Genomic DNA, 12260 nt, shown 5'->3' with positions numbered 1-12260 from the left:
GCAACACTGTTGAGCATGGCATGAGACTGGAAAGCTGGGTCAGGCCTTCTCCTGCAGTACTTGACTGGTTTGAATCTTACTTGAAGAGTAGGCTCTTGTTTGTGTCAATAGGTAACTTTACATCAGAGTTGAAACAAATTACACATGGGGTTCCTCAAGGTCTTATCTTAGTGCCCCTCCCATTTAATAACTTTATATTTTCACTAACTCAGATAATAACAAACAACAAGAATTATCCAGATTCTACACAGCTCTACATTTAATTTGCCACCAGATGACGATGAATCCATTCAAGTGTTGAGCAGATGAACAGAACAAATCAATGTGCAGATATGCCATATTTTTCTTCTGTTAAAATCTAAACAAAAGTGAAGTAATTATTTTGGGACCAAAGGAAGAATGATTAGGACTCAGCCCTCGGATTCAATTATTACAGCTAGAAACCACTGATCAGGCCTGTAATCCAGGTGTAGTGATAGATTCAGACCTGAACATTCAGAGGCACATGAAGGTCATTACAAAGTCAGCCTTCTATCACCAAAAGAACATTTCCAGAATTAAAAGACTAATGTCCCAGCAGGACCTTGAAAAATCTCATCCATGTGCTTGATTACTTAAACTGATTACTGCGACGGCACCTTCATGGGTCTGCCTAAAAGATCAACCAGACAGCTGCAGTTGATCCAGAACGCTGCTGCCTGCGTCCTCACTAACACTAAGAAAGTACAGCACATCACTCCAGTTCCTAAAGTCCTTACACTGCCTCCCTGAATCTTAGAGAACAGACTTCAAAATACTGTTAGTCTATAAATCACTGAATGGCTTAGCACCAAAATACGTTAAAGAGTTATTGAAAGCTATTAACTGAAACATTAGTAATTTCAGTCCGTAGTACTTTTCTTTATTATGCCCCTGCAATATCTTTGTGTTTTCATCATGGAAAGCACTTTGAATTGTCTTGTTGCTGAAAAATGCCATCCAAAAAGCTTGCATTTCCCACTAAATAACCTGCTATGCCCTTACTCCATCTTGAACATGCTTAATGATACAGTCCCAGTCCTTGCAGTATGACACAGCAAAAAAAAAAAGAGAAAAGGTTTAAAAATATCTATGAATCTGGATATTTTCTTTTACACGTTTTTATATTTCTATTTTTCTATTCTGTTCAGTCAATGACTCTCTGAGGTAAATTATTAAAATGTAGCTTACCTTTGCTAAATTTCCTTAAAGTAGCTTTTCAACACTCTTGTAAGCAAATATCTTAACTTAGATGTTGCGATACTGGTGTTTTCTCAAGCTACTTATCAGGTTATTATGCAAAACTATGCTAAGTGTAGCTACTAGCAACAAGATTTAAGATAAGGCAATAACTAAGTTACTGGTGTCACTCTAATGGCAGTAAAATTAGTTGTTAAGAATACCGACCTACTTTTCACAGCATGAGACTATTTCAAAATAAATTCAAGCTTCATTGGATGGTAAAGATATGAAGAATGCAAGTAAGTAAAGTATACACAGGCGAAGACATTGGCATATTTTTGTGTACAAGGCTGTTCTTGGACTACTTCCATCCCACCTTTGGTATATATGTCAGTTTGAATGTATGTGTTGACGTATTTGACAAAAGAATGTTCCCAGAGTACTCTCAAATAATAGATTTTTACTGTGATTTCAATGAGACATTCCCTGGTCAAATAAAGGTAAAATAAAGAAGAAGCTAAATTTTGGGACACCGTTCCACTGATAACGTGTTTGCTCTTTTGGATTGTTTTAAAGAGCAACTGTCTTTGGAAAGGTTGTTTAATGAGCAATATAAATATCTTGGTTACATACTATAGGATTCGGGAAGTATTTACCTCCTCAAGGGTTATTGTTTTCAAAAAGTACTTTCAATCTGACAAACAAGTCTCATCTGAATGCATATTCCAATTCACTGAGCTGTACCTACAATTGGTTACATTTAACTTAGCTTTTTTGAGTTTCAAAGTTTCAAACATCTACCTGTGTGTTTGATGAATATGGCGGTTTTCTTCTTCCTTCTTCACATTTCCTTCCATGTTGCACAATGCACCAGCCCCTGGTATTAAACAGACCTTCACCATGGTGCTACCACCGCCATGCTTGACAATTAGTACAGTTGTCTTAGGGTTAAAAAGCTTCAAATTGACTCATTCAAACCAGCCTGTTTTCATCATGTCCTAACAGTCAAATCCTGGTCTTGTCTGTCCATAAACAATATTTTTCCAGAAAAGACAAGAATGGACGTTAAATCCCTGTCCCTAACTATGTTACCAGCTTTTGATGAGTCTAAATGTGTGTGGTTGAGGCACATCCGACCTTGTCTGTAAAATCTTCCCACTGCGAGTTAGAGGAAATCCAGAACAAAGTCTAAATCTTGCACTAAATTGTTCTTTCTGAAATCCCTTGAGCAGTTGAAGAAACCTATTCAGCATTCTTGTTAAAGCAATTAGGTGTTTTAAGAACTAAAATTTAAAACATATTTTGACTCATTACATTGCAATCATTAAAGTAAAAGCCTGTTGCACTGATGTCACGTCTTCACGTTGAGGCATACTAGTACCGTCCCTGTTGTTAACCTCAATACCCGACCACCTTTGAGCTGTCAATTCCCAGAGCAGACTACGGAAAGAGAAAACACATAAAGAAGTGAACTAAAGGTGAGAGGCTGGGCCATAAATCCAAGAGCAACACTGTGCCACTGTGGGGAGACAGACATATGGGGGAGAGAAAGATATAAACCATAATAAATCAGCAAAACCTTTTTTATAACTTTGGTCCCTTTTTCACTTATTTTTTTTAGATATTTTTGTTTTTGTTTAGTACGCCTCACTGTTTGTGCACATTTAAAACACAACCACTGACAATCCCATCGTAATAGTGCTGCAGCAGCCCACAGCATAGAACCCTGGAGGAGGTAAATCAGCTACAAAACAGATGTACTGTTTCTATGTGTTTGAGCATGACATAGGGATTGTGTGAGGAAGGCAGATTTAACAGGCCGCTGAACAACACAGTTTGTTTTCCCCCTTCTCTGCTTTTATCTTGTCGCCATGCTTTTGCCTTTTAGCTCCTTACATGTTCTGTTCATACTGATTGGTGAATTGGCAGTCATTCACCTCCAAAAGCAGTACACACCGATGGCTTTAAATGGTTGAGACATTTTTTGCTTTGTTGATTCTGAGCTGTAAATAAAAAGATCCCGAAGAAAAACTTTCAGCAGCAATATTACAACACAAACAGCTAAAACCAGGTATTTAAACTCACTCTATAAAGACATACAAACTTTTATATTCTCTAATGACCAAAATAATTCTTGTTTTTGGTCATTCAGGATTACCATAACCATTCCTGTTTGATAAAAGTCTAAATACTTTGAAATATAATTATTTGGATCTTTTCCCATTCTTGGCATTCAAAGGTTTGCCTATATTTCCTCAAAAATTGGTAGAATTACCTTTTAAACTTTATGAGTTGGGTTAAACATTTTGGGTTTCCTTCCACGTGTTTCCCAAAGTAGTTTGCTGGAATTTTGGCCCCATCCTCCCAACAGACTTGGTGTAACTGAGTCAAGTTTGTGGGTCGCCTTGCTCACACACACCTTTTCAACTCTGCCTACAATTTTTTTTGGGATTGAGATCATGGCTTCATGATGGCTACTCTAACTTTGTCGTCCTTAATCCACAACTGATTTTGTGATAGATATGCTTAGAGTAATTGTCCATTCGGAAGAACTGTTTGCACTCAATCTTTAAGTTCCGATCTGATGAGTTCAGATGTTGCTTCGATAGTTATGTTGTTTGCTTGAGATTGTCTTGTTTTTTTATGACTTGCACCACTCTCTCCTGCAGTAGAACCCCCACACCCACATGTTGCTGCCATCCTTGTACTTCACAGTTGGGATGTGGTTCTCAGGCTTATAAAAATGCACTTTATGACCTAACACCTTGATTTTAGTTTCATCAGACCAAATACATCTTTTCAGTAGTTAAAGTGTTAATTTATTTGTGTCATGGTGTTACATGACCCATTGGATAGTGACAATATTCTATTAATATTTTAACAGAGGTCTTTTTCTTTTGTTCTAAGGTTGATTTGTACATCAAACACAAAAACACATTTCTCTCCTAAACTCAGAACCTTCTTCTTGAGGCAAAGATGGTTAGGCATTCCCAGGCTGTTCATTTTTACATACACTGTAATATCTACTTTCTGTACAAAAACAAGATAGAGGATTGGACATGCATCACCCAGAGCATTTCTTGAAAATCTGTGCTGGCAGTATTTATAGATTTATTCTCATAAAAACGTTCAACATAGACCGTCATCTTTGCTGTTCGGTTTCTGATTAGCTCCAGGATAGGCTGCAAAATGAACACAAATGCAGGCCACAAAGGCTGGAGGAAAAGATTGAAAATCGAAAGACAAAAAAATAGCCAGACTAGACTGAGAACCACAATTCACATCTGACAGGACAGTGACAGCATAATGACTGTTGCTGCTGAGACAGACACAGCGCACCAAAAACAATGGCGCAATTTCATTAGCCAGCTACTTTGTGCTAGGAGGATATTGACTTGTCTTAACAAAACAACCAGTTAGAAGGAAAGTCATGTTTTGATGTGTTTGATGTGAAAACCGGGAAAGCGAGGTCAAAAAAATGTGCCTTAACAAAAGCACAGCATAGATATTATCCTATCAATAACGTAACACTCAAAAAAGCGATCCATCCCTTCTCTTTCTAACACTGTTACCTCCATCTCTCTCTTTTCCCAGGCTGGAACAAACGGGTGGACTATGAGCCAGGAACAGGCAGTAAGCAGCTGTTTCCCAAGATGCACCTGGAGACCTGTGGCGAGCCGCTGTCTTCATTGAGGGTCACCGTGGAGCTCCAGACTAGCCACATAGGGAAGGGCTGTGACCGGGAGACCTACTCGGAGAAGTCACTACAGAAACTTTGTGGTTGGTTTCTTAATCTGTCTATTTTTTTTAGAAACCATTTTCATCTGATACAGCTGACAAAGCACGCACACTAACACCAGGTCAGGCAGAGTTTCAAAGATATCTTAATAGAGACAGAGCAATCAGAGGTTTGCGGCCATTTCCGATGTCAAGATTTTTATCAAGGTTTAACCTGCTGATACCGTGTGCAGTCGAAATCTATTCCTCCTTAAAAACTACAACTAACAGCGCTCAAAATATTTTTGTATACCCTACTGCTGTATTTAATTATGTGTATCAGGGGCAGATGTGATGACACACAATGTTTGAGAAAGAGCATTTGCTGTAAAACGTGGTTTGACTCATTTCAAACAAGAACAAATAATTTCTAGTTGCCATTTTAACACACACACACACACACACACACACATACACACACACATACATACATACATAAAAACACACAGACATTCTGGGGCATTCTAAAGTTAAAATTAGCCCTCTTATTATCCCAAAAGCGCAGATAGGACTGTGTTTTTTGTTTTGCCTTTTAAACTGTATTTTTCACTTTCAAAAACACACTGTAATATGAAACAACTGCCTCATACGAAAGTTCAGGTCAGCTTTAAAAAATGAGATGGAGCATTTATTTATTGCACACATTTTTTTAAATTGTACAGCCACTAAAATCACAGGTTTTCCAGGTGGCTTAATTGTTATTCAGGTCTTAAGAAGGTTTTAACCTCACTTAAGCAATTTTTGACCTAAGTGAGATAACTGTAGTACAAACACCCAGAAAGGGTTCAAGCCAAGATATGAACTGAAGACCTAAATGTGAGGTGAGCGCATGAAGAACTAGAGTTGCTGTGCAGTTTAATTAATTCTTTAAAAAATGGACCCGGTACACAGTCAAATTAAACAAAGTAAGTTTTAAGGCTTGCTATTTAATAATGAGAGGAAGTGGGAAATAGCTCTGAACTGGAAATCTTGGTTCCTCCTTGGAAAGGTAAGAGTTTAGCTCCTGTGGTTCACTCGGTTCTTGATCCACAATTGTCAGCAAGAACAGAAGAGTTTTAGTCTGGTAATTCACAGCAGGTCGTTGTTGATATTGGCTCCACCTACTCTTCCCAAGTTGCGATGCTGGTCCGATTGTTGCATCCTGACTTAGATGTTTTTCTAACTATCTCTGAGGTCCTCCAGTCTTTGGTATGACCATTTTGGTATGTAAACGGTATTAAAAAAATTAATGTCAATGCCGAAATACACAAACATGTGAGTGAATATCTACATTTTGGTGTCATGTACTCTTTTATGACTATAGCTCCGACACTGCCTTAAAGGAATTAAAAGTAGAACTAAAAGGCTGGTACAAGTGGTGTTGTTATGGTAAATATACACAAAAGCACTTTGTTTGCTAACAAACATAGCAAAAACCAAGCGAAAAACACAAAAATAATATATAGTAAGCCAACAGGGCACTATAATCAGAAAACCTTTGTACGCAACCAGAGAGAGCTTCTGGTAAAGTCAAGGTACATGACTAGGGCCCTTTAAAGTCCACTGAGAAGCAGGGTCAGACAGGACCCGAGGCACCTTCCTTTTTGCCCTTTTTAAAAAGCTCCCAGTCAGTATTAAGTTCTTATCTCCACTTACGTCCCTGGTAAACCCCTGTGCTAAATGAATGCACTGGAATGGCAACTTAAAGCTGTGTCATTAATGATGTGACAGAGCGAGGACATTAGCTGCTCTAGATGCAGCTACACCCTCCCTGCTCGGTGACTGATGAGCTGCAGAGTCGCCGTGTCAGTCCTCGGAGCCCAAACAAAGCAGCCGAGCCCACCTCGCTCCCTCCTCCTCCTCGCCCACACCACACCCCCAGCAGGGGGGGCTGGAGTCGTCATCTCTGAGTAAAGGCCTTCATACGCGCTCATCTGAATGCATAACAACCCCCCTCCCTCCTGCCTCCCCTGGCTCCTGGTCCATGCATGGTTTACCACTAAAGAGCCCTTTTCTGGCACCTCATAATCGTTATCTGATAGCAAATAGAATAAATTGTAATTGCTTTTTTAAAGCACAATCAATTTGAGATAATGTACAGAGACGTTGGGCAAAGCGGCGTTTGCAGCTGGGTGCAAGGGAAGTCGATCAGTTTTTATTTACTAAGGGAATTTAATTACTCGAGTTGAAACGTTGCTGGTGTCATAAGAAGGCAGGGGAGAAAAACAGACCTAAAGAGATGGAGGAAAAACACCAATTAATGTGCTAATGTTGTGCTTTTAGCAGAAATGAGCAGATGTCGGCGGCATTTCGACAACAGTCTCCAATATCATCGCTAAACAGTGTTTCGGCTCCTGCCTCATTTGGATTCATTAGCATCAATCAGAGCGGAAACAAATGATTCAAAACGTGCTTTAAAGGGGGTAATCTGGGATTTCTGAAGTGACGTTCTATTAAATGGTTATAAACAGTTATTGTCTCACCTGTAGTGTGTAACTCACTTTGGTGTCCCTTTCATGAAGGGTTGCCTCTAGAGTGGACAGCTATTCAAAAGCTGGTATGAGCCACTTCATTGGACTCAAATGTGCCACTCCATACACTGCCACTGCCACCTCTATCTCTAAGTGTAACCTGATTGGTTACACTTGTAGCCAACCAGTGTGAGAGCATGAGAAACCTCAAACACACATGGCTGGCAGTCACCCAGAATGCCGAACATCTCTGAAATATTGTCAACTCCTCTGACACCCTAACTTAAATTAACATTTACGATCTCATGTAGTTGTTAACATTTCAAAGTACTAAGTACCAGAACCTACAGCCTCCCGGTCCCAAGACTTAAATTTTAGCGCTCCTCGTGTCAGAACAGAAAAAGGGGGAAGACAGCTTTTAGCTATTCTGCTCCAACTTCACTAGTATCTCTGAAAGTATTAAAGACCATGATAGATCCCATTATGTTTAAAGAGCAGGAGTTCAATTGTTTTGCTTAAGTCATTTGTATATATTTTATTAGATGTTTATGTTTATTGTGACTGTGTGTTGTAAATGACTATGTGTATGCTGCCAGTCTTGGCCAGGTCTTTCTTGTAAGAAATCTTTGATCCTGGTTAAATAATGGCTATTATTATTATTATTATTATTATATATATTTTTTGTATTTTTTTTTATTATTATTATTATTATTATTATTATTCAATGTTGGAAAGAAATTCCGATTCATTAAAGTACTGGTACTAAACTACTCTTGGAAACACTAGAAAGCACTTCAACAGCAGAAACGGTGTTTCAATTTACACTTTTTTGCTGTTCGGTTTTTTATTTAGTTTAGTTGGAGTGTGCAGAGGATAGTGTCGTGAATCTAATATGTAGTCAAAGCAAAACGTTCATAGTGGCTTTGCCTATGAATGCCTCTTAGAGAAAGGAGTGTGAAAAACTTACTGCAGTGACCATGGAGTTAAAGATGCGGAAGTAACTACAGTTGCTGAGGTAGATGGAGACTAGCAACCCGGCAGAGGTAAAGGACGAAAGAAAACAGGATAAGAAATACGGAAAAAAAGGAATGTGTTCCTTTCTTAAACTGGCACTTTTTTGTATTATTTAGTTCATCAATGCCTCTCCCTCACCGTTTGTTTGGTGTCATAAAAGGGTTGCTGTTTTTTTATTAATTTTTTTTGGGAGGGGGAGGGTGTACGTGGATATGTTCATTGTTAGAATATGCACTGGAGCAGGGATGCTCTGAAGAGATGAGAAAAAATAGTTTAAAAAAGATGGAGGCATGTAAAGTACACAGGCTAAAGAATCAGGAGCAAGGTTGAATTCCTTTTCATTACACTCAACTATAATAGAAAATTGTAACATATGTGACTTTAATAGACATGTTGAACTTAATTGTGCAGTGACAGAATATTCGCCCTGCCCATACAAAGAGAATGTCTGCTAGACTCTTCCGGAAAGAGCAGAACGCAGCCGAAACTGCGTTTCTCCTCACATGCCACACTGGTGTCTCATAATAAATTCAGCCCAATGATTCTTTTGCTTCGTTATTGTCACACTATACTATGTGACCTAGTGTAGGTTTTGACAAAAGAAAAATCATATTTTTGCAGTTTTGTCCTCTTTTCTGCTGTCAATGAACACAGCGCCACCAATGTTGTTTTCGGTTCAGCTCCGCAGTGTTCTCCGCAGCAAGCGCAGCAAATGTTATTTTAGGTGTGCAACTTGCCCCAGCACTGGCAAAACACCTGATAACAATAGCTCATACTTCTTCCTCCTGACAAAAAAAAAAAAAAAAGAAATGACACGCTGACAGCAATTGGATAGCGCTTTGCTATCCAGTTTCAGTCAAGCTTCGCTTTGACGAAAAATATCTTGACGTTTAGATATCGCAAGATCTCCTGAGCTGAGTTCTCCTCACATCCCAACGTATTAACCTTTTCCCAGAATCTCACTTCAGAAATCCTGAGTAATCCCTTTAACTGGGCAAAATATCATTTTCCTTTTCACAGCCACATCTTAAGAAGAGAAGATGGATGCTCAAGAGCACATAAAACACGTCAAGGCACAAGATGAGCTATGTGGTAAAAGTATTGTTTGTCAAGGTGACAGCGCGTAAACAATGACCTCTCTGAACTCAAGATGCAGGGGTTATTGTGTAAAAGGAATGATGGAGCTGTTTGCAGACGGAAAAAGAATGGAATGACTCAATGCCGGGAAATAATGATTGGTGTTTTTTTTTGTCAGGACTTGTGGCGATCATATACCAAAACTGTCAGCTGTAAACAATTCATCCTACACTGCTGTCCTCCTCGGCGAGTGTCTTCTGTATCGTTTCTCGTTGTGTAACCAAGGTGCTCATTCGATGTCCTCTCTTGTTTCCATAGAGCCACAATTCAGCTGGGAGCTATGCTGCAAATTTACTGACAACTCATATCTCTCTTCTTTTTAGTTTCGTCTGCCATGAATCAATACTTGCATCCTTTATTCATCTTGCTCTATTGATTACATATTAAGCCCTGTCATCTGCCTTATTCATAAGTAATCATACCCAAGGTTAAGGCAATATACACCGCATATCTCCCATGATTGTTATTGACACATCTGGTGTCGCTCTCTTTATTTATTCCCACGGCTGTGACCTCCAGGCGCCTCCTCCGGCAGCACCGACCTCCTCCCGGCGCCCAGCGCTGCCACCAATTGGACAACTTCCCTGGTGTCTGACAATGGGCGGGACAGCGACCTGATCTTCAGGTTTGACGGGCGCCAAGCGGCCAAAATCCCCGACTGGGTGGTTCCCCAGAATCTGACCGACCAATTCACAATCGCAACGTGGATGAAGCACGGACCCAGCCCGGGGCTCCGAGCTGAGAAGGAGACACTGCTCTGTAACTCGGACAAAACTGGTGAGTCATTTGTCATTTCTGAAGTTTCTTGCCTGCAAATCCCTCGAGGAGACCAAAATAAAAGAGGAATTGACTGTACCCATCTAGTCTATTTGTCTGTGACACAGATCGGCACTGTGAACGAAAGTCAAGGGCCATTTTCAGGAAACGTATGTCAAACCTTAGCGGACGCTAGGTACATCCTACAGAATTTTTTTATCCATCTCTGAATTTTTTTTTTGGAAAAATTTGCTTTTTAACACTGAAAAGACATATTCTTTGAATGTGAGTACTTTTCTGACCGCACAAAGTCACCCTGCAATTGAGTTATGTCATCAGACACCCCTGAATGATTTTCTTACTGTCAAACCAAAGAGGATTTTAGAGATCAAGAGGCTGACAAAATCACCTTTTAATGATCTCTAACGACTCAGCCACTCACCATGAGCCCCCAGGTGTCCTGTCAATATATGTTTCTTTTTTTGCCAGCGTTTAGCGCTTAGTGCCAGGTGCATGAAAAAAGTAATGAATCTGCACACAAAAAACCCCTCTGTTTGCATTTTCTCGTGCAGAAACTGACACCTCTTGCTCACCTCATATTTATCCAGTCGTTTTCAGTTCTTTTAAGGCCTCATTTGGAGGAAAATACAGTGTTGCCCATTGTATCAAAATCCTTGGTTTTCTTTCACTGAAACCCATCCAGGATCCTCAACTTAGAAACAATGTTTAAATGTTGTTTCTTTTTCCCAATCAGATTTCTTTCTACTTTCTTTCTACGTAAACAAAAGCATAAATTATCACAATCTCTTATGAAGGGTTTCATGTGAAAATGAATAAAGGGGAAATTTTGGAAGCATCAAAAACTGGAATGGGTATGAGAGTTTGTGAAATTCCTCAGTGATTGTGGATCCTCATTTGTGGCTACATAGTTGGAAAAATGCACAGAGGTATAGGCATCTGGTTTCTCTTGTTTTGCAACATGAGAAACTCTGACTACACGTAGATATTAAACATATAATGATATTTAACTGAATCTTACCCCAGGTGTCGATGTGTATTTGTGCTTTAACATAAAAAACTAACTATGCAACTGCTAGTCAATGTTATGCATCAGTTATTATCCCCCTTAGTAGTTGCATATTATTGATCAATTATGTTCATAAATGTTCCTAAAAATGGTCAAATCTCATGTATATTTTAGTTAAAATGGATGTTGGAAAACGTTTTTTATTGATTATATCTTAATCCCTCGTTGGGCCTGCCGACCTTTGACAAAAATATAATGGATTATGAGCCCATGATCAAACCAAAATAACTGTGAGAAAAAAATATTTTTAAATAGAGACATACAATTACATTTCCTTAAAGCTGACTTAGTAGTGTTAAGATAACCAGAGAACCAGACATGCTTTTGCATTTTAAAGGGTTTATAAGATAAACCAGAACCCTAGTGCAGACACGAGTGCTGGCTGCTCACTGCAGGAGATGACAGACAGGTTGACAGAGGCTGGGATCAGCACCGTTGGACAGGCCTGGGTCATAAAAGAAAGGCAGAGACAGGCAGACAAATCTGTGGGACAGGCTGAGATCAGGGCTGTGAGAAGAATCCAAGGTCATTGTCCAGAAAAACAGAAGGCAGCAGTAGACGTCCGACAAGGGCCAGACAGAAAAATCTGTGAAACGTGGTTCAGGTCACAAACAGAGAACAGGCAGGAGAGGAACCCTGGACATCTACTAAAGGCTGGTTCACACGGCAGGCTTTTTCGCCCCAATCTTCCCCTTCTGAGAGGTTTTGATTATCGGCTTGTCTCTTAAGATAACCTTAAGACAATGTCCTACCATGTGTGGTGTTGTTAAGAGTGATCAGGTCCACTCGGTAGGATGCCAGGACCGCTCCGACCTCAAATTCGGGGATATTCAGCATGT

The 12260-nt window shown here is 39.6% G+C and overlaps 1 protein-coding gene across 1 annotated transcript in view; it reads left to right on the top strand.

The window, feature by feature from the left end:
• Positions 1-12260, top strand: part of LOC105926742 (calsyntenin-2) — a 400538-nt gene that overhangs the window by 295244 nt on the left and 93034 nt on the right. Inside the window, exons 6-7 of the mRNA XM_036150228.1 lie at positions 4795-4980; positions 10098-10355. Of these exons, the coding sequence (XP_036006121.1) occupies positions 4795-4980; positions 10098-10355 (444 nt within the window). The remainder of the gene's footprint in view (positions 1-4794; positions 4981-10097; positions 10356-12260) is intronic.

This window comes from Fundulus heteroclitus, chromosome 18, assembly GCF_011125445.2.
Source record: "Fundulus heteroclitus isolate FHET01 chromosome 18, MU-UCD_Fhet_4.1, whole genome shotgun sequence".
NCBI lineage: Eukaryota > Metazoa > Chordata > Actinopteri > Cyprinodontiformes > Fundulidae > Fundulus > Fundulus heteroclitus.
The sequence above is the reverse complement of the archived record's forward strand: the minus strand, read 5'-3'. Positions and strand labels throughout refer to the sequence as shown.